The following is a 26,943-nucleotide window of genomic DNA, read 5'->3' on the forward strand; positions in this document are numbered from 1 at the left end:
AATTTGACTAGATGATCTATTAAACTGGTAGAATTGTGGTTAAAAACATAAATTTGCTTTTTCAACTTTAACTATGTGGCTCAAAAGTTTTTGAGCCACATATGAAAATGGAACATAAAGTCCTCTTGAGCTGCAGCCAAATACTGATTTAATGATTTTTAGTCCAGTTTTAAGTTAAAAGTCAAGTTTAACAAACTGCCTTCTGGTAAAATGTTTCATCATGAAGGGAAAAAAAAAGAACTTTCATGTTTAAAACGTTTTATTAGAAAACAGTCAAACTGATGACACAAAGCTCATTTAAACACCAGTTAGAAACAATGGTTGACTATACAAATGAATTCATTGGAAATTTATATACAGATGTACATCGGAAGAGCCAGAAAGAAGCAAGATAGATCAATCAATCATCATCCTCTTCATCTTCAGGAGGGAGAGGTCTGGACCTGCAGACAAACACAGAGAGAGCCTTTTTTAATCTGAACTGCGTGAGGCCGCATACTGGGATTGGATGTAAATAATTTCCCAAGGTGTAATTTTAAAAAAGCAAAATATTTCCTATTCTTTTTATTTAATATATATTGCTTTTTTACCAGCTCAAAAACAGACATTTCTGCTGTTACTGTTGTGCCTTTTGTGAGAAAACAGACACTAGTTCATTAAATAACAAAGAATTTTAGCAAAAAGAATTCTGAGAGGGAATTTCTGATCAACAATTTTCACTTAATTCCAAACAGATTGAACACTTCAGGTTGTCCTTTTAGCTTTAAATTTGTCTTTGAGGAATTCAGATTGAAATCCTGACACTTATTTTTTTCTGCAGCACTCAGAATACACAGTTAAACCACATTAAACGTACTTCCTGCTGGCCTTTGACATCCCACTGCCCCCAGCCTCTTCACCATCCTCAACCTCTTGAGGCTTCTGGTTTTCTTTCTCTGGCTTCCTGGGAGGTCCCCCAAAGAAGTCCCCAATGCCCTTCTGCCAGGTCGGGGTAGGACGGGGGCACACAGGGTTCCCGCCAGCGTATTTGTTCTTAGCTGTGAACCACAAATCGACATCAGTGGACAGAATGGAGGGAGCTGGTGCACAGAAATGCGTCCAAAAGACTCACCGGCGGTGGGGGAGCCACTGCTGGAGGAGGGCGAGTTGGCTGAGCTGGAGCCCAGGGATTTTCGGGGTGCAGACGCTGCAACCGCTGCAGAAAGACATCGTAACACAGATCAACTAAGAGAAAACAGGATATCAGCACAAAGCAGACATCATTTTGTTGTCATAGTGATAGTTTGTTGTTCTAAGAATAAATGTAATTTTGTAATGTCAAAATGAAATATGATAAATTACAATCACAATCTGGAAATAAAAAGTATAGTTCAGTTGCACCACATAGTGCAGCGTTGGGGTCGACCTCCGATCGAAAGATTGAAAGTTCAAGTCCCACCTTGCCCACCCATCTGTCAAAGTGTCCCTGGGCAAAACACTGGACCACAAATTGCCTCTGATGGAAGGTTGGCGCCAGTGTATGAATAGCCTATGTGAAAGGGGCTGTGACTGTAGCACTTTGGACCTTCGAGGAGGGTAGAGAAGTATACGCCATTTACATACAAGTTGGTTTTAAGACACATTTAAAAAAAAAAAAAAAAAACATCCTGCTAGAACTAATATATTATTCTGCTATCAATATTTTTGTGTATCTGTTGATTTGTATGTTTTAAATAAAGTTTGGTTGTCTTCAATTTGAACATCATCAAGAAAATTCGACATTTTACATAATTTAAGATCACAAACAGAACAGTTGATTGTTAAATTAAATTATACAAATCTATAATCGGGAAATTTTGTATGAAAATAATCGCTTCAAATGCAGAAATGCACGACGATAATAAGCTATGCTTAATTCTATTATTGGCCGCACCGCGGCGCTTAAATCTGGCGCCAGCTGCCTCCAGAACGGCACGCGACCCTTTAAAAACCCTAAAAATACACACTTTCACGAAGACATTGGTGACATAGTGATGCTTTCAACCGATTGAGCTTATATTTTTATATTATGACATATCTAAATATAATAATTAAAGGACGAACCAGGAAGACTGCACCGCCCAACTTGGCGGGAGGCTCCTGCCCACGGAACGAGCCGCGGATTTGACTGATTGCATAGTTTTCACCGATTGACCGATCGATGTTATCATTCTTAAAATTGCTTAAGTTGTTTTGGGAAATTATATGTATCTGTAGATAGTGGATGGCTAATCCCGCCAGACTGCACGACCGTCTGTTGCTTTCTCAAGTATCAACACAAAAATAGTTCAAAGAGGATTTTCTTTAATTAAAGTTTTACCTTTTCTGTAGGATCCAGGGACACTGTCGGCTTTTGTTCTCACCATTTTGGCCAGGAAAAAGTTAATAAAGCGCTTACGAAATGGAGCAAAAGTGCAGGCGTCCCGCCTTGGTTTAAAAGTGGAGCGGATGGGGCGGGAGTTTTCTTCTTCACTGGTTGTAACCAGGAAGAAGTAAAAGCAGGGTTGTGGAAGTCTGCCGCCTAGTGGCGAATAATGGAACTTGTATTTTTATTTTATTGTATTTATTTCAGTCTTGACATTCACAATTTATCTATTTCAGTAATGCATTTGTTTTATTCTGGCTGCATTTAATAGTTAAATGTTCAATCGTAGAATAAAATTAAACAAATCAATTAAAAAAAACAATCAAATCAATTAAACAAGTTAAACAATCTGGAAAAATACGATATTTAAAAAGACTGTAAATTAATACCAAACAGTTTACATTCCCATTTTCTATTGGACAGATAAATAAAAAATGTTTTACACCATGATTTATTTATTTTTATACTTACGTATTTCCATTGCTTTTGGGGGAATATGGACCTTGACCAAAAAACAAAACAAACTTTAAATAATTCTTCTTTAGAAAAAAATATGTTAAGTTTCTGGATGTGAAGGGTGTGAAAATTGTGTAATAATGGCAAAGTAAGCAAACAACAGAATATAAAAATTTGATTTTCTTATTCTGTTTCAAAAGAAAACGAAGTTATTGTGATAAATTTAGATGGTACCAAAGGAGGGTGGGAAGGGAAATAAAACTTCCTCATTTACACTCCAGACTGAGTGGCGGCGGTAATGCATCAAAAGCTGTTTGCCAACCACCAATAAACCACAGAAGAAGCAGTCGCATAACTTGCAAACTATTTTTGTCCCTCCTGGCTCTCGTAGTGGCGGTTTACTGACTGGAGGAAAAAAAGCGAACGTCTTTTTCATCTCCACTCTGCCTCTGGTTCTGTTTGGGTTCGTGTGAAACAGGTAATCTTTTAGTTACGAACGCTTTCCCACTACTTCCGGTCTGTTTCTGTACTTTTATGCAGTTTTACGACTGTTTGTCAACTTTAACCACGCTGACGCTTCCTTTGATCTAGTTAGCCTTAACCAAAAGCTGTAGCTGCTAAGAAGTTTAGAAACAAAAGTTTGAGCTTTCACAAATTATTAAGTATGACGAAGTAATGTTGTTTTGTCGGCAGGCGCGTGTTGTTTTTGTTTTTAAATAGCTTTTATGGTTAGCTCAGTCTGTCAACAAAGTCAGCTGATCACTCGACAGAACTCGTATCAACAATACAAACACACCTATCATGTTTTTAGATATTTATGATAAAACAATTGAATATATTTACATTTTCAGTTTAAATATTTCTATAATAACTGTCCTTCACACGGTCTACCATTTCTTCTGTGCCCTCCTCACTAACATCATCCTTATTTACAACATTCATGAACTTTATCTTTGATCTTTCATTATAAAATAATAATGGCTGTAGCAGGTTATGACACTTGTGATATTAATGTTATAATTTTGGGCTTTTTGGGGGTTCAGAAAATTCAATATAAAAACTTTTTTTTTAATGGAAAATATTAAAGGACAAAACTTAAGGTTGTTTTAAGACAATGATTTATTTGTAGAATCAAGAGTCGTTATAGGTTTTAATCACTATCTTACATGAGTAATGATACTTAAGTGATACGACTTCATCTGCCTCTTTGTGTGAAAAGGGCTAAATAAATAAACATGGATTGATTTGATCTGCATAACTGAGAACAGCTGATTCTCTTTGTTTGAATTTATCTCTGAAGATTTTCTTTAGTTTTCTCTTACTAAGTCCAGAATCTGAGGTCATCATATAAAGATTTAATCAATGTTAGTCTTTTCTGGTCCTTTTAGTGGATCTCTGGCAGTTTTCTCAAGTGTCGACTATTGTTTAAGTTCTAGCGCTTGATGTTTGTGATCTGAGCGACAGAAGCTCCTCTGCTTGATTTGTCCATTTATTTTTGTCTGTGGCCCTGCGACAGGATGGCGACCTGTCCAGAGTAGTCTGGTTAGTTTCTGGCAGCCCCATGACCCTAAAACAGATACAGCTGGTTGGGAAAATTGACTTATATTGAATCTAAATCTTGAACTAAATTCTGTCACTATTTGTTTTACCTGCTTAGGTGTGTTTGTTTTGTCTCCAGCCCTGCCATGGAGGAGGTGACTCGCCTGGTGTCGACCGGAGACTGCGTGAAGCTCTGGGATGCGGTTACCATGGCACCGCTGGAGCAGTTTAATCCCCACAACAGCAGCAGCCCGGTGGCTCAGGCGTGCTGGAGCTCCAACAGTATCCTGATGTGTGATGGTGACACAGATGCAAATGTGGACACAGCTGCAGCTTTACTCCTGTCGGCATCAGGGCAGGAACCAGCCTGAAACCGTTTTAAGAGTTTGACTGTCAAGGCAAACAAAAACGTCTGGGATTAAATCTGAAAGTTAAAAGCTAAGATAAACTCTGTAGTGTTCGTAGGTAAATGTGGTCCCTCAATTATTGCAAGAGTTGTGTAAAAATAACACATGATGGGTGAAATGCACGAAGTTAACTTTATTTTTCACAAACAATTGAGATGTTTTAAGGCTTTAAAATTCCTCACTACACCTTAAACATTTTATACTTTTCTCTCTTGTTTAAACTCTTAAAATTTAAACAGTCATAAAAATAAGTCAGTTATCATAGAATTAAGATAAAGATCTTATTGTGGTAAAAGATGTATGTAAATTTGGCAAACTGAACACATTCTGTTCAGGAGACAGAATTAATTAACAATGATCTACAGCTAATCAGGATGAAGAAAATAATGTGCTGTTCAAAAAAAAAAGAAACCTGGGATTATAGTCCATTATAAAGGTTTTTCTGTGATTTTCTGCTGGGTAAAGGTCTTTGAAAACCCCCTGTTTTGTAATAGCAGACCCAAACCTTTATAGTAAATCTGTTTGAAATGTAAAGTTTGCATCCTTGAGCAGTCCTGTCAGACCAGTACCTGGTGAGCGCCAGCAGCAGTGGAGACAAGCTGGTGGTGTCCAGCCTGAAGCTGAGTCCTGTCCCGGTGGCGGAGCTGGCGGAGGGGGTGAGTTCCTCTCACGAGTGCAGCTGCTTCAGTTCACTGATTTCATGATTACTTCTGAAGGCTCCACCGCTATTTTCAATGAAGTCGCATTCTTATTGCTGCTTCCTGTCAGCATTGGTTAATTCTTTTCCTTTTTTTTGTTTTGGAACTTGGAGATCTGTCTGTAGTCTAGTGAGCCATGATGTTCAGCTAGGATCTAAAACTTTACATTTTTATGTTTTTTTTTTTTAATTTTTAAAAAACAGCTTTCACAAGTTCTGCTTTAGAAATTTCAAAAAGTTTGAGCATTTATGTTTTTCTCTTGAACTTAACTCAGATCTTGGAAATGTCTTGCAAACGTCCATCCTCCTGCTTTCTCTCTCTCTTCACTCAGAAAAAGCAGACTCGCGTGTGTCTGAGTTCATCCTTCCAGTTCCTGGTCAGTGGAGGTCTGGATCACTGCGTCCACATCTGGGACCTGAAGACCTCGCGACTCCACCGTTCCCTCAAAGTAAGACCCTGCTGCCTCAAACGCTGTTTTTAAAATCCCACCCGCATTGAGGCTGACGCTCCGGTGTGTCTGTCTGTCAGGACCACAAGGAGGCGGTGACCTGCGTGTCCTTCAATGCCAGTGACAGTCGCATCATCTCAGGTTCCACCAGCGGTGACCTGGTTCTCCATAGTCTGACCACCAACCTGTCCAGCCAAGCCTTCGGCCACGGCAGGGACCACGTGAGTCCCTTCTGCTTTGCAGAAAAAAAGTTGATTAATATTTTTATAGGAAAATAGAATATTTAATTTTCTAAATGAATAGAAATTAGTATTTCACTTTGTTTTGTGTTGAGTTCAGTATAAAAGAATAAAAAAATAAAACTGGGTCATTTTAAAGTTTTTTTTTTTTTTTTTTTTTTTTCTTTTTTTTTGGAGCATAAGGTTAGCATTTCAGCTAAATAAAAAAATGTCGTTTCAACATTTTTTTGGGCCATTTTTCAGTTGATGGAAGACGTTTTTTTTTTTTTTTTTTAAATAGAAAATTAAGCTTAAAATTGCAATTCAGAGCATTTTTTTTATTCAAATTGTTAATCAGGCGCAGACAAAAATGGTAGGGGGCACAAGTTCTCTACTGCTCTTCATTCTGATGCACTTGCAGAAAAATAGATCCGTATACGTCTTTGTTTTCCTTGTCTGAGCTGATGTGGCTGGATAACTCCAATATTGCACAATCTCTATTTAACCCTTTAACACCTGAGGCATCACCAGTGACGCTTAAATACAAAATGTTTAACATACTGTATCTTTTCAACCTCTAACACGATCAACGTAATTTTAGCAAATTTTGAGGGAGAAAAGCGGCTCACGCTTTTCTCCCTCAAAATTTGCTAAAATTACGTTGATCGTGTTAGAGGTTGAAAAGTTACAGCAAACCAAAGAAATTAAACACTGCAGCTTGGGTGTTAAAGGGTTAAAGACCACTATGAACGCTTTCACAATAGATCAAAGTGGATCTTTAACATGGTTTAGGATCCGCCTCCAGGTCTGACCTTCCTCGTCTTTCTGGCTACTGCTGACTGATCTCTCCTCTTCCTCAGCCCATCCACGATCTCCGGCTGTCCACAGTGAAGCGCTCCCTGCTGGGGACCGTGTCCGACAGCGGCTCCGTGGTTCTCTGGGACTCAAACACCCAGAAGGAGCTGCATGTGTTTGACGGGGCTCACAAAGCTCCAGCCTCTGGCGTGGCCTTCTCCCCCACCAGTGACCTGCTGGTGGTCAGCGTGGGTCTGGACAAGAAGATCGTCTGCTACGACACGGCCAGCAGGATGTGAGCATTCTGGGTCTCTGTGAAGCTGGAACTCTAGTTTCACATCTTTTTTATTTCTTAAGTCATTAAGGTTTATAGACTTGAGAATCTTTGAGCTGAAATATAATTTCCCTCATTGGAATTCAAAGGGTAACCAAACTGGGAAGTTAGGGGCTGACTCCACCCACAGTTGAAATGTGAAAATCTAGTCAGAGGGGAGTTATCATTTCTGGAGCTGCAGGTCATGACGTAAGACTTCAATGGTTTGTCCAATCACGAAAATAAAATGTAATACCTCATTTTAACCTGTAGGGGGCAGCACACAGACGTTTTTTGACTATATTTTCAAGAATTAAAGAAGTTTATTTTAATTTCTCAAAAATTTTACAACGATCTGCCCTACTTTTTTATCATTTTCTCTTAATAACAAGATAATGAATAACGAGTGAAGAAGCGTCTCCCCCTCTCCGTTTCCCACACGAGATGCAGAGACTTCATCTGTTTTAAGTCTTTTTATTTTGTGGTTAACAACAAAAAGAGCAGGAGAACACTCCACAAAAGTTGCCCCTCAAACGCCTTCCTTCCGTCTCATGCTCCACCCCTCCTCCCTTTATTTCCCCAAAACCTTCAAACAAACTGGTTGATTGACAGAACCCAGAGCTGACAGGAATCTGCAAATGGTGCCTTCACTGAACTCCAGACATTAGCAGGCCCAAACAGCCACTCTGCCCTGCTCAATCCGCTACAATGCTTTTGTCATTTCATACAATCCCCAACAAAACAAGGCAGTTTATTAGAAAAAATGTCAACACTATTTAATCATTAAGGATCTGTGCTGGTGTTAAACATTTTCTCTGATAAACTGCTTTGTTTTGCTGCTGATGTGCGGAGCTCAGTGAACGCACCATGAAGAAATGTTCTGGGTTCTCTCAATCAACCTGTTTGTTCTGGGTTTTTTAGGAAATAAAGGAAGACATGAGACAGAATGAAAATGTTTAAAGAGCATAGATCCACTAATAAATTGAAAAACAGAATAAAAACAACTTTTGTTGAGTGTTCGTCTGCTGTTTGTGTTGTTAACCACAAACTAAAGAGACTTAAAACAGGTAAAGTCTCAGCATCTTTGTGCAGGAAAGAGAGAGAGGGACCCTTCATTCTTCGTCCTGATTATCTTGTTATAACAAAAAAACAATCCAAAAAAAATAGGGAAGGCCGTTATCAGCTTTTGCAATGACCACTTTTGAGAGCACTTTTAGAGCCCCATTTCTAGAGGTCAACAGCCAAAAAAAGTTGGTTTAGGGTCTGGTCACTCTTTTAAATGCATCACAGTTCATCAGATGTCTATTTGGGGTTCTTTATTTCATCAAAACCTTTAAAATGTTGGTCTGACGGGACTCGACCATAAGAGAATGCTGAGTCGGCTATTCTCTAGAAAACATAAGCTCTGCAACAGAACGCAGAAGTTCTTCAGAATCAAAAACTCAGTTTATATATATATGTATATATTATTGTATTATTAAATAAATAAATATACTTTTTCAGCATCTTTAAAGCATTATTTTATAGAAAACAAAAAAAAGACCCCATCTGACCATTTATATCAAGTTAAAATTGTTTATATATGGTTAAAAGCTTAGAAATTTGGGTTTAATTACACATGTTTGTGCTTCATGGATAACTTGTTAAAATAATTTTCAAAAGGTTTACTTTTCTGAGTTTGTTTTTACATGAAATAACTGAAAGATTCCCTCTGCCCTTCTCAGAGTCCTGCGCTACATCCGCACAGAGAGTCCTTTGACATCAGTGGAGTTCACTCCGGACGGTACCGGTCTGGTGGTGGGCTCCACACAGGGGAAGATCTATCAGTACGACCTGAGGAACTCCAGCGCCCCCGTGAGGATCACCGTGGCTCACAAAACCTCCGTGACCTGCCTGCGCTTTCAGAGCAGCACCAGCAGAAGCAAGGTACCCGCCGACAAGTGGGCTGGTTATCTGGTTCAGATTGGAGAATAAAATCGAGTCCTTGTTTACCGTTTCCCGTTTCCTACCTCAGTCCAGCAAACAGGGATCAACCAAGATCTCCTCCAAGAGATCCAGCACCTCGGTGTCCAGCAGCGGTCAGCCGGATTCGGTCCCCAGCAGAGGCCCCGCCCCCCACAGACAGGCTACCAGCACAGGTGGGTAAAGTAATGATGAATTGGTTTGATGTTTTTTCTTTTTTTTTTATCTCAAAACAGAAAAAAAGTTGTTTTGTTTTTATTTCAGGAGAGGGTGCAGGTGTGGAGACGCCATGTCCAGAACCCAGTCAGAAAATCATGGATCCTCCTGCTGGTGCAGAGAAGTTCAGCACTGTTGGAAGGAACAGTCTGGACATGTTCTCTCCTCTCCGTGAAGGTTGGTCTCTGGCACACTTGTGCATTATGTCTAAAGAGAGGGGGGGGCACCTCTGGGATCAGTCTGACGCAGTGATGGGCAAACCATTTGATTGAGGGCCACAAAGGGTTCTAAACATTTGACTGGAGGGCCACATCAGGAGCAGATAAGAGAAAATAAAATGGAATCTGGATAAAAACATGCTTTCATTTTGATTCAAAATGAATGCATATATTATTTAAAACACAACTATTTGGAGTATTATTTCAAGACTGTGACTTTAGCTCTCATTTTAGTGCCATTTGCACCAAAAGGTTGATGTCAGGGGAAGAACGCAAACTCTGAGAAATGCTGATGTGTTGGAATGATCAAAAAAATGACTGTTGAGGAAAAAAAAATTTCCAACACCACAAGTGCCGAATAACTTTCTGCACCTTAACTATTTATGTATACTGTACCTACAACTACTAAAGGAAAAATGAAACCTTAACAAAAATTATCAGAATAATTTGCTCTAGTTTGATGGGGCAGATTAAATAGTTCAACAAGCTGCATGTGCCCCCCCAAGGTGTAGTTAACAGTCTTGGTCTAACTGGTGGTACAGAAAGAATATTAAAAACATGTCAGTACAACTTGAAATCTTCTTGTTTTTCTTTATATTTGTGTTTACGAGAAAGTGTTTATTCTTTTATGCTTTCTTAAAAAAATAAAAAACTCATTCAGAGTTTATTCCACATCTGTTTAATGTTTCATTTTCCATTTCTTTAAATTTCTTTTCTTTCTCCATCCTCATCGTCCTGCTACTCTTATCTTGCAGCTCTAACTGGAGAGGCTCAGTTTGGACGAGGCAATGGGTGATGCTTATTAGTTTGAAAATAACTATTATTTTGTTTTTCCATAGTTACTAGTTTGGAGGTGCTGTCCAGAGAAGGGGGAGATCAGCAGACTACCGGCCGCGGCAGTCTGGACATTTTTTCTCCAGTCAGAGAAGGTTTGTGAAAATTATAGATATAGTATTATTTATTATATAAAGTATTATTTAAAACTGGATTGACTGCTACTAAACCAGGAATCAGAACAGTGTTCACTGTAAATGTAAACGTTAATAATGCACACAGAACACAAAGCCATTTTATTTTGAAGGAAATAGAAACCATCATAGATCCTAAAGGACCCACTCCAGTTATCTTTTGTTCTGTTGTAAAAGCATTTCCAGTGGTCTTTTCATCATAATTTTGCAGTTTTTAGCTGCAATTATAAAGCCTTGTGTTTTTTTGAAGACATCGACCAAATACAAATTATTCCCCTAACCTATGGGTTCCCCCTCCTCCTTTAAATGTAGGAGCATTTGGAGCGGTAGTGTTGTCCGAAATAGTCACAGCAGAGGAATGCGCTTTTCTTCATGTCGGTGTACTCTCTAGCACAGAAGTTTACATTTAACTAGTGCTGTCAATCGATCAAAACAATTAATCAGATTAATGTAAAATTATTTGAATGAAACCCGATTGAATTGTGATATTAGGCTTTATAAATAAAATTGAATTGAATTACCGGTAATCACACTTGAGGGTTGTAATCACAATTTTTTTACTAGGTAAATTTCGTATGTCAATACCCAGCTTTTGTACAAAAACTGGTCAGAGAGACAATTTTTCCCTTCATTTTTAATATCTGCAATGTTTAAATGTATAAAAGCTTAACTCAGAAGTGTAACACATCAACAGTAAGATAATCAAAACTCTATAGACTTTAATGTCTGCAGTTTTACTCCAAGAAAACAAATATGCTGACATACAGTCATAAGAAACAAAGTGTTTCTGCACTTTAAATGGTGCAGGTGAATACTCCATTCTGTTTCCCTGCTGGTTGTGGACGCACGCCTAAAAAAAGAAGTTCCGGTCACAATGTTCTACATGTGTGCGCTTCTTCAAAATAAACATTTCCTTTGTCATCTGGACAAAAACAAGCATTAAGAGAGAGGAACTTTCTCTCTGAACTTTTGCTTATTTAACTATTGTGATGATCAGCATTAATGTTGCTTTTTTTTGCTGCTGCAGTTGAGGTCGCTGCCGGCTGATTTTCTTGTTACCGTAACAACGGACCGCATTACCTTTCAAATAGTCCGCCTTTTGTAAAGAGCAAACTAATCCTAAAAAAATAACAAGATAAAGTACAAAAAATGTATTGAATATTTATTTATTTATTTGTTTTTTTTTAAGTCATAAAATCCATTTTGTTATGTATTTCCAAGCACTAGCAGCTCCGTGCTAATGTAGCTGACTGGCGACTATGGATGACATCATCAAGTGGGAGTAACGTCTAAATTTGAAAACACTATTTTTTCCATAACTCTTCGTTTGGAGGGCTAAATATAGGGTAGGGAGAAGCCATACTTAGTTTCTGCAGAATGGCAGGAGTTCATTTGAAATTGACCTTTGACTTTTGGACGGGACTAATGGCAAGAAGTAAACTTGCGCTCATTTCCCATCATCCATTTGCTCTCACTCTCTTTGGTGAGCTTACAGCCCCAATCTACCATTATTGATCTAACAAACTAACAAACTGATGGCAAGCAATATTGGAGCTATCTAGGCGTACAGTTTCGTACTAGATGCCAGCTCAGACAAGGAAGACGTACATGGATCTATTTGTCTGCAAGTGCATTCATCAGAATGGAGCGGAGCAGAGAGCTAGTGGTCTGCTGACTGAAGTTTGAAGGTTTTTCCAATGGCTTCTTTTCAGCTCCTGATTCACCACAATTTGAATAAAGAACAACTCAGAAACGCTAATGCTATTATTCTTATATTTTATCCGTCATGAGGAAAAATGCCACAAGAACATGTTAAAAACATAATTTTCATTGGAGTGGGCCTTTCACAGAAGCCAAAGGAGATTTGAAATTGGTCGGGTGACATTTCTGTCTGAGGTGAACTTGGCTCTCATGTTCCTCCCTGTCATGTCTGTCAGACCCTCTTTCAAGCTCGCAGCGCAGAACTCCACTGGGAACCCAAATACCCTCCGGGGGGCGCCATTACAGCCCTCTGTCCGTCTTCCAGTCACCGCTGCCAATCAAAGAAGAGGAGCCGATCAGCTCCGCAGGCGCAGAAGCCGGTGACTACAGGAAGGTGAGCAGTGCAGCTCAGGTGATGAAGAACTGCCCGCTTCCTGAACGGTTTTCTCAGTTTGATCCCTTTTGTTTGACAGTCTGAAGCTAGCTGCTCCAGCCTGGAGGGAGAGGGAGCTGGGACTCTCCCCACATCCCAGCAGACCAACCACATTCAGCCAACCACAGCCTTCTTTACTCCAGAGCCCAGTCTCCAGAGAGCCAATGGCATTCAAACACAGCTGAGCTGCGATTCCCCTCTCTACAAAAGCCCTCCCTCTGCAGCAGGTGCAGCTTCGTCTCTCAGGTAGAACTGGCAGAAAAAAAGCTGCAGGCTGACGTTCTCCTGTGTTTGAACCTTCAGGTCCGGTTCCTGCCGCAGCCTTTTCCTCCTCGCCGTCGCAGAGCCTTGCAGAAGTGGTTGAACAGGGCGGGGCTGCTCCCCTGTCCTCTCTGCAGTTTAAATTAATCCAGAACATGATCAATGAAACTGTGGAAGAGTGCAGGTTTGTCTGACCTTCACCCTCTTTGAATGTGGACACAGAAAATGTTCATCTGTGATCACGAGATCTGTTCTAAGGACAGAGACGAGCCCTTCTTCATGTTTTTATTTTCTCCTTTCCTCAGAGACGCCTGTCATAAGGACATTATCAACCTACAAATAGAAATGATCCGGCAGTTCTACATCATGCTGGTATGAACACAGACAGTAGAAGGTTCTGTTTGACAACAGACTTCAACAAGAATATCTTAGATTACATTAAACTGACGTGTTTATCCAAAGCAATCTCAGGGTTTAGCTAACTTGTTCGAGGACACAGCGACAGTACAAGAAGTCATCTGACATTTCATCACCTTTGCTTTGGGCTGCAGTTCAGATGAGAACGACTGAGGTCTGGTGTTTGTGTTCCAGGTGGAGATCCAAGGGCTGATGGAGAAATACTCTGTCAACGAGTCTCTGGTGGAAGAGATTGAGAGGCTGCGAGAAGAGAACCGTCGGCTTAGGACGAACTACTGAAGGAAGGCCCACAAACTGTTATCGCTCTGAGTGCACTCAGCATGTTGGATGAAATTATATTGTATTCAATTTAAAAAATTAATGAATAAAATGGGTGTTTTTCATTCAGATTTGTTGTGTTGGTTCAGCTCCACCTGCTCACTGCACCAGCTGTCATCAAACTTCAGCTTTCTTTGAAAATTGTATTCTTCAAATCTGCTTAATCTGTTTTTAATCTGATATCAAATTTTATAAGAAATGAAAATTTCTATTATAATAAATATAAGTCATTTCTTTTTTGTTGTTGTTGTTGTTTAGCCAAAAAAGCAGTTGAAAAGTTAAATGCAAATTTCAACAATAGTTTAGGTAATCTTACTTTGTGATTTATTTTTGTGATTTATTCCAAAATAACCAGGTGAAAATTTGCATTTTGTAGGTTTGGGAAATAAAACTCTTGTTTTTTAAAAAGACAAATTTTAGAAAATCTCTTCATGCCCAACTAAGAGAATTCAAATCATGAAGAAAAGAAGCCCAATGGAAAATCTGTCATTTTTTACAAAAAAATAAAATAAAATGCCACAGTTGGAAAAATACAGACTACCCAGAAAAACATGTTTCTGACAAAACTTTCTTCATTCCTGGTGGAGGACAAATTATATATAGAATTGAATTAATTTTTCAAAGAACCAAGAAGCTGTGAAATGCCTTGAAATTTCTTTTAAATATAAAATAATTTAAAATGTCAAATGCAATGTTTTTTCAATTCTATGTTTACTTTTTATAATTTAAATGTTGCTTTTGTATAATTGTTCCTATCTCTGGAACATAAAGTTGCTATATTTTAATTAAATTTTTTATATCGTTTGGATAGTTCTAAATATATATGTAATAGCTTTCTTGCATTGTTTTTGTACTGAAACTGACGTTTACAATAAAGTTTAAACAAAAAAATGTACGGACACTAGTGCGCATGTCCGCGCTGTGGTTTGTGGGAAGTTATCATCTTGGCGTGAAGAAAAAAAGAAGGGACTGAGAAATTCTGGTTTTAACTTAAAAATTCTTTCATTTTTTCACAATTATTAAATTCAAGTACTGATTTCTCATTTCCTTCTCCCTGTCATCCAGTTCTTTTTAAGGGATTCGTGTTTTTATTGTTCTCCTTTCTTCATACGTTAGTGCGCATGTCCGCGCAGTGGATTGTCATCATCTCGTAGTACACGAACTCTTTGGTTGTTTACTGGCTGTGTGTTTGTATATCTTCTAAAGTCAGCGTAAGTCCCGTTCGTGTTATAGTCAGCCTCATTGTGGATTAAATAGGGACAACTCAGAAACATCCGGGAGTTAATAAACACCTTTAACCGGGCGAAAATTAGGCTTTTGGGTGAATTAACTAACCGGAGGTCAAAGTTCACGCTTGCAGCCAGGGAACTGAAGCTGTCTGAACAGGTGAGTGGAACGTTAGAAAAGTGTGAAGGCGGGGGGCTTGACTCTAAAAAAGCTTTTAAAAACATCTGATTGCCAACTCTTCTCGTACAGTCTGAAACTGACAGACTGTTTAAGGTTCGGTTCCGGCGGTCGTGAAACCATGGCGAACCCGCTAAGAGGGGAAGTGGTTCGGCTTTACAAGAACGTGAGTGGTCCTTTTACAGACAATCCAGCTTTGTGGACTGACGGAAAGATGAAGACTCGAGTGTTTATAGTTAAACTGTTAAAATAAATGATCAGAGGTCAGGTGGGGGTTAAATTCTCATTTCTCTCCATGATTGACAGTTGGTGGGGGGAGGGACTTGGTCCTTAAAAAAAAAAAAAAAAGAATTCTGCACAATTATTGAATTTTTATCAGATGTCACTCTACAAAAATATAAAATATTTAGTTTTGTAAATGCACAAAATAACAGAGGTCTATGTGAAATTGAAAATACTTAATCTTTTAAAAAATGTCTTCCCTCATTGTTGCTTTTGCAGATAAACCATCTATTCTTTGTATTTTATGGCTTTTCAGTTAGATGGACTTTAGTGATTTATATCAAGTCTAAGCTTAATACCTTTTCAAATATACAGGTTCAGATACCTAATTTGACTAAAACAACGAAATAAAAACCATCAAAGAACCATTAGGACTGAAAAGTAGTAAAATAAAACAAAAGAAAGCTGTCTAAAACTAATTTATTAGAAGATATTTTCTTGTTTGTAATGCTGTTTCCACTCTTTGCCCAAAGCTCCTCTACCTCGGACGAGAGTACCCCAAAGGCGGCGACTACTTCAGAGACCGTCTGCGCTCTGCATTTTCAAAAAACAAAGCGGTGCAGGACCAGGAGCAGATCAAGGCTCTGATCGCTCGAGGGGAGTTTGTGGCTCGAGAGCTGGAGGCACTTTACTACCTGAGGAAATACAGAGCCATGAAAAAACGCTACTATGAGGAGTGAAGCTCTGCAGAGACTGACTTTAAAAACAACAAAAAAAGCATTTTTATTTGATTTAGAACGCCTGAGTTCAGCGGCAAGTTGTTCCTGAAGAGTCAGGCAATCGCCCGAAAAATGAAAATATAAAATCAAATAAAAACACAGATCCTTAAGTAATTCCATGTCAGATTCTTGTTAGAGTCCTGGAGGGGCCAAAGAAGACCCATCAGCCAGGTTGGCCCGACAGATTGGACAGGTGGTGTTATCCTGTTGGGATAAAAAGAGAGACACAAAAAACAAATTCTGAGATAGAAGCAACTTCAAGAAACACAACACACATCACAGAAACTGTTAGATATTATGCCTTTTTGGCAACACTTCTGCAAGAAAAACAAATTCTTGTGAGTTCTTGTGACTTGTGCTTCCAACAGCGTACGCACAAAAAGTCTATAAAATCAAATAAACATATTTTTTCCTTTAAAATCCTTTTTAAAAATTAATAAACTTTGAAAGTTGGACTGTTATTCTCGGCAGGCCAGTATAACCAAGCATTTCTTTAAGCTTTTATAACAAAAAATATCCAAAATGTGGATCATGTTCTCCTTTTGTCACTTACCTTCAACCATCGATCAATACATTGGACATGGTAGTCATGGAAACATGGCAGCATTCTGAGCTTCTCCCCTTCGTCGTAGTCACAGAAACAGATCTGACACCTGCAGACACAATGACACACCTGAGCTTTAAATAGACGCCGGGACAGCGTGAGCAGTTCAGGAGGAGTAGGAGGAGCTGCCTCGGACATACTGCGTGTTCCCAGTAGTTTTGGTCGACTGGAATTTTTTGGTGGGAAACCTCTGGATTTCTCTGCGACTCAGTTTTTTGGAGACCACAGCCCCCTGGCGCTCCTCAAACTCGAGAAGAGCCTGAAAAGGGAAAACGGGACACGTACGAAACAGAGTTCATCAAACAACACTGCTACAAAACACCAGCTTTGCTACTAAAGACTTCCTTATTACAGACTTCTCCTCTTCCTCACCTCATAGTTGTTTCCTTGAACGTCGTTTGAAAGGTCTGGAAGAATGTTTCTCCTCCTGCTCTGTCCTCGCTGCCTGTGCTGACCAATGAGATCTGTGAAAAAAACGCCAGTTGTTTAAGCAGTTCAGACAAAAAAAAATACCATTACAGAGCAGGCTGTCCTTTTTTAATACTTAAAAAATCTTTATGGCTTAAAACAGGAACATTTTTGGTCATGTGTACACTGGGGATCATACCATCTTCAAGGCCCACCAGAGGGGAGACAGCAGCCAACACCTGAGACATCCAGTGAGGCTCCATGTAGGAGAAGTGCTGCACAGAGACAATCGTGATCACACTTCTAATTCAAGCACTTCAGGTTCAAAAGAGTCTGCAGTCATTTTATGCTCCAACAGCAGTTCTTTGTGATGCAGATCGCTCTCTAGAGTCAGGATGATATCTCTGCAGGCCTTTATCTGCCAGCAGTTCCAGACCCCTAAGTTCAGCTGTTGACAGCAGTTTAAAAATGCTGTGAGTGGGACTCAAACACCACTGGGAACTTTCGTTTGATTAGATAGTAGCCAATTTGAGGTCTGAAAATACTTAAAATCTACTCAGATCAAAGTATTCCTAGTGGTCTTTTAATTATCAATATACCATTTTTAGACAAAATAGTAAAAAAAAAAAAAGCTGAGCAATTTTATGGACAGTTTCTGCAGAGCGGCAGGAGTTAATTAGAAATTCACCTCTGAGATGTGGGTGGGCAGGACTAGTAAGTGGCGCCAACCACTGGGCCACAGAGTAAATAAATAACTACTAGAAGTCCTACTTAAAATATGGATTTATAGCAAAAACACCAAACATGTTTGTATGATATTTATTCCATTCATTGGCAGAGGACTTTACCAGATCCGTAATCATTTTTCTTTGTATACGTCATCCATCATGAATAAAATGCTACAAATTTGTGTTAAAACATGATTTTCAACATGGTGTGCATATAAAATCTCCACTGATGAGCAGAAAAGTTTTTATAGTTACAAACATCTTTGACAATGTCTGTGTAACTCTGAAACTTAAATGTTTGAATTTTATTTCTAGGTTTTAATCTTTTTACTCGCAACAGACTGCTTGGATTGTGATCGTGAACTAGGCCACGTTTGTGCACACATCCCTTTGCAGGTGCACCTGGGATGTTGAGCAGTCCTATCTGTCAGCTCTGCAGAGACCCACAAAAGCAAGGTGTGCAGGTGCAGTTATAAAAACTGGAGTGTGTGCTTTGGCATTGACCGGAATCTTCTGAAAAACATGTTTTTAACTCTCTAAACAATCAATCTCAAGAGTTTTTGGGTCTGGAACCGATTGCAAATTACTCAGTTATAATAGGGTCTGACACAATGGACTCTGAAACTCATCCATCTTGTTCAGAAAAGCATTTATGGTCCAGGTTTATCCACTTTATGCACATCCTCAGATTTAATTCAAACCATTTTTTAAATCATGAAAATACAGTAACATTCTGTCTTACCCTATGTGGGCTTTGCTGCAATCGGTGCTGATGCTGGTGATAATGATGATGCTGGTGTCTGCTGAGCTGCTCCTCTTTATCAAACTGAGCCTGAACAACCAAACACAGCAGTGAGATTGACGAATGAGCCATGTCTGAGGCTGAAGGTGAAGGCCTTTACCTGCAGGTTTCGAGCAAGCGCCTCGTCTTCCTCCATCTGTAAGGTGCGTACAGTGGCATCATCCTCGTCGGTTATGATGATCGGCTCCACCTCTGCTGCAGAACATAGGATCAACGAGGAAAGACAATCACAAATAAATAAATGGCCAAACATTTTCACATCCTGGGCTGTACATCCAGGTGTGTTAAAGGTTCTCCAAACCTGGTGAGGTGTTTCCCTGCTCTCCGCTGAGCCATCTTCTCTCCTCTTCCGTAAGAAAGGACAGTGAGCTGGAGCTACAAGCTGCTGAGGCTGACGGTGATGAAGAGGCAACCGTCTGAACCCGTTTTGAACTGACAACTGAAACAGGTGTGAGCCAGGATGCAGATGACCCTGAAGAGGAGGAGGATGCTGAGCAGGAGGGGGTCTCCAGCCAGCTGCCCAGGGGAAAAGCCCTCAGAGAAGAGGCAGGAACAAAGCCCCCGGTGTGTTCAGTCAGTCGTCGACGTTTTGTTTTATGTGAAAAATCTTGAGGTGCTGCTCCAGTAGAGCCTCTGATCCCCACCTGAAGACAAAAACATAGCAAGTCCTTAAGGACGTGGCGTCTGCAGTAAGAGTAACAGAGCAGCACCGGAAACTCACAGGGCTCAAATGCTCCTCCACTCTCCGGAGACACTTGCGCCGTCTACTGAGCTGTGGGCTGAAAAAACAAACAGAATGAAGTGAAAGACAGCTGACATGGTTCACAGGCAGAACCAAACAGATGGACCCTGATATTTGGAAGCCAGTCTCACATGACAGATCGGAAACATGCAAGCAGACCAGTCGGGCAACCAAGTATAAAGACTGTTTATTCAGGAACAACTTTGCTTCTTTGGATTTAAAAACAAAATATCAAAAACCACAAAGGTTTATTACGTATCAATAAAGGATATGAGAAATTAACTTTCATTCTGCTCAGTTGTGTTGTGTAAAAAACTAAATGTAAACATGGTATTTGCTTCTGTTCCTTTAAAGATTTTAAATAATGATAAAGACGTGACAAAGAAATGTGAATGTTACACATGAAACATCAAATCAAGGTTTAATAATTACATGTTAAATAATACAGTTAATTTCCATAAGGCATTTCTATGAAGACAACCAAGTCAAAACGAGCTCATTCAGGTGAGTTTTAGTCTTTGATCCCTTTAGTCGGTTCGGTACCTGGGTGTTTCTGGGACGATCACGGACAGATCATGACACAGGGCATCTGAAGGTTCCAGAAGAAGGGCTCGGTTCAGAGACCCTGGGCTATCTGGTTCTGATGAACAGGGGCTGGCTGCGAACCTGTCAGCCATGGCTCGCTTCAGAACCGATTAATTCCTGAACCCAAAAGAATTTCCCACCTCTGGATCCGGGTCTTGTGGACCTAACAGAGGGAGAACAGATCGGAGAGCTAACTTTGTTTTTTCGGTTTTAACTGTGTACTCTAAGACATAGACATAATGAATGAGCTCTAAAACAGATTTTTTTTTTAGAAAAATAAACACAAATCAGTTCACACCACTGTAGTGAAAAAATACACGGAGAGATGAAAATATCCCCGGAACCGATTACGACCCAAAACCAGCGCGTTTCAAACGTACCGCCGTGATATTTATTGATGCTAGCTCACGTTAGCTTCGATAGATCTGCAAGGAACCTGAAGATAAACTATCGCGAGAAAATATACAAATAAAAACTCTTCAAACAGACTAATAAAAAAAATCGATCAACTTTACCTGAACGTTTGTTTAATGCTATTAGCCGAGCCACCACCAGAGAGGGATTCCCAACCGGAAGTGTAGAACGAGCATTTCCGGTAGCTCCACAGAAAATCACCGAAAACCGCCACGGGGCCGCCATCTTGGACCGGTCGCCCGCTCCACATGATGTAATCTGTTTGACAGGCGCCACGAAGAGTTCTCGCGCTTAATTAATGATAACTTGCTGAATACTCAACTGATTTTTTTACACTTTTTTTGGCTGCAAACATCAAACATGTAGCTATGATGCAGTACACATGGTTTTGCATATTTTACCATTTATTGTGGGCTTAACAGTCATAGAATATATAGTTATAAGATGTCTTGTGGAGTTTTACCAAAATACTAGCATATGAAGGCAAAAGAACAAAAACAAACAAAAAAAACCCCTCAGCTATTTCAGTTTATTTGTAAGTATATTTACATTTCCATTATAATTTATACACACACACAGTGGTGGACAAAAGTGTTGGTCCTCAGTTATAGAAGGACAAACCCACAATTCTCACTGAAATCACTTGAAACTTACAAAAGTAACAATAAATAAAACACCTGTGATGTCAATTAAAGGACACACCTGAGTTAATCATGTCACTCTGGTCAAATAGGTTTCAATCTTTTATTGAGGTACCATCATTTTTGTCCAGGCCTGTTTCATTAGTTTGTTTTTTTAATAATTATGATCAACAATTCAAAATTGATGGCTGATTTTGATTGTTTAATTTTCATTTTTTTTATTTATTTATTGTTACTTTTGTAAGTTTCAAGTGATTTCAGTGAGAATTGTGGGTTTTCTTTGAGGGGTACCAACACTTTTGTTCACCACTGTATATAAATGTGTGTGTCTGTGTGTGTGTTTGAAGTCTTAAGTTGAACTTGAATTTTGAATAGAAATAATTTTAATTTCTTAAATGACAAGTAGTCGAAAACCTGACAACTTACCATATGAACAGAATTTGGGTTTTAAAACAAAGTTCGGAAACTTTCACTCAGACAATTCTATAAGTCGTTTACCAAACTATAATGAGTCACAACATCTGCTACAAAGCATATTTAACTCTGAATTTAATTTAATTAGTTTCAGCCTAAACTAAGAGAGACGGACAAAACACACAACGCAACTTTTAAAAAACTCACAATGTTTAAAAAAAATGCACAAAAGAAGCACAACTCTAGAAATCTAATGTTATCAAAAAAAGATGCTTGCCTTTAATGAAATAAAAAATAACTAATGATGATGATCTATTACTCTTGGCTTTGAGATTGATTAAGAGTAGATTTCTTGATCAAATTTTACACCAATTGCACCAAATGAAAGTATTAAAATGTTGGTCTTAGACAAAAACTTAGTTACTTTGTAGATTTGAAATATATGGGAAGTTCTCAATGGAAGTGTTTTAATCTTAAAGTAATGAGAAATCAATCTTTGTTGATGCGTGCTAAATTCAGAAGACAATTCACAAAGGATGAAGAGCAACCTGTGGGACTCTTGTTACAATGTGAAAATAACTTTATTTAAAACAGACACTTTTGACACCATCTGCACATGACAAATCTGAGTCCTGTTAGAACTTCATAAGACAATTTAGAACTGTTCTCCAACTAAAGTAAAAACACAAAGAAAAATAAACTTTTACATATAAAGATATGCAGTTATTTTTTCAATTAACTGTGATCCTTCCTTCTCTTTGATGTCCATTTGTCATATGTTATTGTCCCTATGTGGTTATTCTCCAAGGCTGAGGCGATCATCGGTGTCTGGGTCATTATAGTCCACCAACACCACATTAGGTGGGAGACCATTAAACTTGTTGAGGATCAGAAAATTCTTTTCAAGAAAACTAATTGCATTTTTCAAAGATGAGACTTTTTTTTGCAACCTTCGAATACGTTGGTCTCTTAATTTGATCTTTTTACGAGCTGCCTGTAGCTTGACCTGCAAAACACCCATTTTCCTTTTCAATAGCAGTGGAGAGTCAGCAACGATGTAATTGTGGTCTAAACATCCAACATTTGCAGTGGTATTATCGTTTGCTAAAACTTCCTCATTCTGCTCGTCACTGTCAGAAGGTTCCTCTTTGACAATAACTTCAATTGGTTTATTGACATAGTTATGTTCAGTATGAGCTAAACTTGTACTAGCTAAACTTGATTCATCAATTATTTCCTCCTCTTTTATCAAGACGGCAATATAAGGACACGCTGATGCTTCCATTTTCTTGGCATTTGGAATATTGAAAATTGTTGGCACGGCGTTGCTCTTTAGCCTACTTAGTCCCTATGAAAAAATACAAAGAAAAAAAATATAAGGTTAGTGATGAACAAGTTTGTTTTTAATAATAATCACAAAATTGGTGAAGGAATTTGTAATAAAAGTCTTACATATCTGTTGAGTATGATCTGATCTTTCTCAAAATGTTGGCTACACAGCCGAGAAGAAGTCGATGGAATCCAGTCCTTCCTGTTGATGTTGAGCAGCCACATCTTAAGCCGCTCAGGATCACGAAGAGGAAATCTGGAGGGACCAAATGAACGTCAAGTACAGTACTCCATTGCTATTTTGTGGTTCACCTTTTGCAGTCTCGCTGTTTTTATAAATTTTTGTTAGTCCAGTTTTGCATACCTTTTTCTCTTTATCCCTACGCCCTGAGTGGCTGTTGTTGACACTGTCAATCAATCTCTTCTGCATGTCTGCTGCAATGTTGCCAGATTGGGCCGTTTCAATTTTGAATTTGCAGGCAGTTTTTTATTTTTATTTTGTGGCATCCGCTGGTTTTAAAATGACTTTTGGGATGGAAAACAATCACTATCTGGCAACTAGTGCTGGGTGATGTAGAAAAAAAAATTATATCACAAAAAAGTATATTTTTCAGGCATTTTCTGAGAAATATTGATAAGAATGTCATTACATACTTCTTTCTGATTTTTTCAATTAACACATAACCAAATTGTCACAAATGAGAAATGTTTTTTTTTTTTTTTTTACGTGCACAACAGTTAGAAGTTTCTAAGTAGGAAAACACATTTTTGAACACAAAAATTCAGCACTAAACATAAAAAATTATATAGAAGAGAAATGGTACAACAACTGGCAACTCTGGTCTGCTAAACAAAATTTGCTTGCCAGAATGTCTTAGCTTAGTTTGCAATCAGACCTTTGTTTTCATTCAATAATACTAGACTTATTTTTCTATAAAGGTTTGTGAAAAAAAGTGTGAAAATGTTTGTCTGTCCGAGAAAAATGTATAAATTATTATAGTGAGGAATTTTACAGCCTTAAAAGGTCTGTAATCCTACTTGGTGGATTTCAAATATTGCGTGATTTTTATGGAACGTATCCCCCCAATAAACAAGGAAACACTATAATATCTGTTTTTTATTATTTATTCAAACCTCTGTCTTTATCTAGTCTGCCTTTGCATCTTTAAGATCATTAGGTTTTTAAAAATGTTGACTTAATATGTAAATTAAGGCTGAATCCAAATTGTTCCCCTACCCCTTCGGCTTCTCCCTACCCCTCAAATATTAGGGACATTTGGAGATATAGCGATGTCTAAAATGTTTTTTTATTGTTTTTAAGGAAAGGGATAAGGACTTAAGGTTGTGTATTCCTCTGCCAGTAGGAAAATCTGTGTCGCTATGCTGTGGAGGAGAAACGCTTTTCTTTACGTAGCACAGAAGTTTACATTTAAATGTAAGTAATTACGCTTTGTTTTAGCATGACTTTTTAAAGTTATAAAACTGCTGTTATGTTTTTTCCAAGACATGGAAACTACGCGCTAATGTAGCTGACCAGCGACTTATGGTGATGTCATCAAGGGTTAGTAGAATCCAAATTTAAAGACACTATTTTTCCATATTTCTCTGTTTGGAGGGATAAATGTAGGGGAAGAGACCGGATCATTCGATCACAACAACTTTCCATTTACCTCCTCTTACTGAAACGGAATGAAACTTGTTTGTCATAAACTAAATGAAACTTCTTTCTTATTCAAAAGCTGCCTGTGACTAACTTTAACTTTTTAAGCCTCTTAAAATGCATTTTCATTACATTCATTTTCTGTTTAATGCAGGATACTTACCGGAAAAAATGCAGAGATGAATCTTTGCAATGTCTGTTGACACAATTCTTAGCAGAACACGCCATCCTTTATCTGAAAAAAAAAAAAAAAAACAGTAAATGGCCTGCAATAGTGGTAAATGAAATTAGTGCCTATTGAAGCTTTATTATCAAACAATAAAACACTAAAATCACCTAACAGAATACAATATTTCAAAAAGTTCAAATGAATGTACTCTCTACTAATTTAAATGTTCAGCGCAGTACATTCACATATAAAATGGCAGCAGAATGCGTTTCTTGTTATTATGACCGAATTGATACTTTGATGAAAGTACAAACAGGTTATTTTATTGTGCTGCTACAACAAATTTAATTTCCCCAACAGGGATAAATACATTTGATTTGAATATTAATGTATTTAGAAAACTTGCACTTAACGAATATTTAGTTATTCAAATTTTGGTGAATCATGTGAAACCACCATCTTCACATTTACATGGACATCAGTCGGTTTTGCCTGATTTGTGCGATTTAAAATCAACTTTTTATTTCTCATGAAGTGTCTTACAGTGTACTATCTTAAGGAATCTTTTCATTACAGTTTACAATGGAGCCTAAACAGAATCTTAGCCCCACAAAGCTTGAAACGGACCGGTTCTATGTTTATAAAAAAAAAAAAAAAAAAAAAAAAAACTTCTAAACTATAATGCTGATTGTTGGTTTGCTGACTTAACGGCATGCACTGGATTTTATTTTCGTACCTATTGTATTGTATATGGTTTAATAAAGTTTTTGAGTAAAAACACACACACACACACACACCCACACACACACACGATTCTCCTCGGTGGTCAGAACATGCTTCTTATACGGAAAGTCACAACCACAATGGTCACAACACTCAATGGTATTCCCTTACGTAATTGAGTCAATCTTTTCCCGTCTGCAGAAACTAAGTTTACTTCCCAGCAAACTAGCTAAATATTAATCCGACAAGACGCAACCCCCCCTCTTTCACGCAGACAACAACTAAACCTGGAGCAGTGGATACTGGGAGAACACGGCTGAGCGGCTCACTTGACCGCAGTTACTGAGAATAGATGTGATAGAAAGACAGACGACGAAGCTTTTGACGCGAAATATGCAGTGAAAAGACTTTAAGTTTAACCAAGTGGGACGTTACTCAGAGAACAGCTTACTTCCGGTTCCCACAAAATGGAAGTCAATTCGGTCGCCATTTTTTTCGGGATACGGACACCACCATGGTGAAGCCAAACATTGTCAATAAGCAGTAAGTGGTCCGAAATCTGTCAAACGTTCGACGTGGTGGACACCATATGATGATGCACATGATTAGCTAGTTTATAACTTGAAAAAACTGCATGACAGAAAAAAGTGTCATGAAATAAAACTAGGTTTAACACACATACGTTAAGAATAAAAACAATGAGCTCACCTTTTAAACTAACTGAAATCCTCCGACTGATTAAATTTTCACAAAGAAAAATACAGTCTTCAGTACAGGACAGAAATCCAGAGCATTGAGCACTGAGTTCCTGCAGGCACGGGTTGACCAAAAGTACTGTGCAGGGGCAGTGCTGTTTTTTTTTTTTTTAAACTTTATTTACAATTCACGAGCAGACAGACTGTTGTCATCGACTCTATGTGGCATTGTGGCAGGTAAATGTAACTTAAATTGCAGGTGAAGAGTATGGTAAATTAAAAATCACATTTACTCACACATAAATATATATTATATGTTATTAGCAGTCCTAAAATAATGTAAATTGGTCAAATGTTTTGAGTTTGTTTTGAGAAATGTTTTTTTCCAAGTGCACCTTTGTATTTTGTATATTGCAGTTTGTTTATTGTATTTTTAATTCTGTGACGATTAAGGTATTCCTTTGAAAGCATCAAGAAAAAAAATCAGTGTACTGGTAAACCACAAACAAGTAGTAAGTCCTCCTCTTCCTTATCGAGTCAGGCTGAAAAATGCCTTATGTAAAAATCCTTCAAATTATAAATAATCTGAGCTTTTATGGATTTAATACAACCCTTACAGACTATGAAGGCCTGATTGTGGAGTCATTTATAAGGTATTGGTAGTCGCCTTTATGACAAAATTGTTCTCTGGAATCAGACAGGATTTTTTTATGATTCACATTTTTAGAGAAAACTTTATAAATATAAGTATACATTTTTGCCAAGAGAAAAAGCTCACTGACACACTTGTAAAAGTTGATTTCACTGAGTAAATAAAATCAAGCACAATTCACATGTTGTGTCTATTAGTTCGCTTTTGAATGTGCCCCCCCC

The 26,943-nt window shown here is 38.3% G+C and overlaps 5 protein-coding genes across 6 annotated transcripts; 2 read left to right on the forward strand and 3 right to left on the reverse strand.

The window, feature by feature from the left end:
- Positions 1-241: 241 nt before the first annotated feature.
- pclaf (PCNA clamp associated factor) lies at positions 242-2,533 on the reverse strand. The gene is made up of 4 exons (XM_024281043.2): positions 2,339-2,533; positions 1,112-1,195; positions 857-1,037; positions 242-443 (listed from the first exon to the last, which is right to left on the reverse strand). Exons 1-4 carry the CDS (start codon positions 2,382-2,384, stop codon positions 401-403), a joined length of 354 nt encoding a protein of 117 aa, XP_024136811.1. The 5' UTR covers positions 2,385-2,533; the 3' UTR covers positions 242-400.
- Positions 2,534-3,160: 627 nt separating this feature from the next.
- nedd1 (NEDD1 gamma-tubulin ring complex targeting factor) lies at positions 3,161-13,820 on the forward strand. The gene is made up of 15 exons (XM_024280998.2): positions 3,161-3,317; positions 4,518-4,660; positions 5,347-5,441; positions 5,815-5,931; positions 6,012-6,152; positions 7,010-7,239; positions 8,982-9,183; positions 9,272-9,395; positions 9,484-9,612; positions 10,493-10,582; positions 12,559-12,716; positions 12,796-12,982; positions 13,059-13,200; positions 13,322-13,388; positions 13,608-13,820. Exons 2-15 carry the CDS (start codon positions 4,525-4,527, stop codon positions 13,710-13,712), a joined length of 1,923 nt encoding a protein of 640 aa, XP_024136766.1. The 5' UTR covers positions 3,161-3,317; positions 4,518-4,524; the 3' UTR covers positions 13,713-13,820.
- Positions 13,821-14,702: 882 nt separating this feature from the next.
- LOC112151916 (LYR motif-containing protein 5A) lies at positions 14,703-16,270 on the forward strand. Its single transcript, XM_024281045.2, has 3 exons — positions 14,703-15,137; positions 15,228-15,321; positions 15,911-16,270. Exons 2-3 carry the CDS (start codon positions 15,277-15,279, stop codon positions 16,115-16,117), a joined length of 252 nt encoding a protein of 83 aa, XP_024136813.1. The 5' UTR covers positions 14,703-15,137; positions 15,228-15,276; the 3' UTR covers positions 16,118-16,270.
- Positions 16,136-20,694, reverse strand: si:ch211-59o9.10 (uncharacterized protein LOC561841 homolog). 2 transcript variants are annotated; one of them, XM_024281011.2, is made up of 11 exons: positions 20,541-20,694; positions 19,984-20,188; positions 19,420-19,477; positions 19,000-19,342; positions 18,799-18,893; positions 18,639-18,728; positions 17,368-17,443; positions 17,133-17,224; positions 16,901-17,019; positions 16,710-16,809; positions 16,136-16,360 (listed from the first exon to the last, which is right to left on the reverse strand). In XM_024281011.2, exons 2-11 carry the CDS (start codon positions 20,115-20,117, stop codon positions 16,289-16,291), a joined length of 1,179 nt encoding a protein of 392 aa, XP_024136779.1. In that variant the 5' UTR covers positions 20,118-20,188; positions 20,541-20,694; the 3' UTR covers positions 16,136-16,288. The 2 variants fall into 2 exon arrangements, with proteins under 2 accessions (XP_024136779.1, XP_024136780.1); XM_024281012.2 differs by having other exon boundaries at positions 20,406-20,542.
- A 1,357-nt stretch (positions 20,695-22,051) lies between these two features.
- On the reverse strand, positions 22,052-26,507 carry LOC112151894 (THAP domain-containing protein 1). The gene is made up of 4 exons (XM_024281019.2): positions 26,084-26,507; positions 24,647-24,718; positions 22,947-23,079; positions 22,052-22,842 (listed from the first exon to the last, which is right to left on the reverse strand). Exons 2-4 carry the CDS (start codon positions 24,709-24,711, stop codon positions 22,291-22,293), a joined length of 750 nt encoding a protein of 249 aa, XP_024136787.1. The 5' UTR covers positions 24,712-24,718; positions 26,084-26,507; the 3' UTR covers positions 22,052-22,290.
- Positions 26,508-26,943: the final 436 nt, after the last annotated feature.

This window comes from Oryzias melastigma, linkage group LG6 (genome assembly GCF_002922805.2).
Source record: "Oryzias melastigma strain HK-1 linkage group LG6, ASM292280v2, whole genome shotgun sequence".
Lineage (NCBI taxonomy): Eukaryota > Metazoa > Chordata > Actinopteri > Beloniformes > Adrianichthyidae > Oryzias > Oryzias melastigma.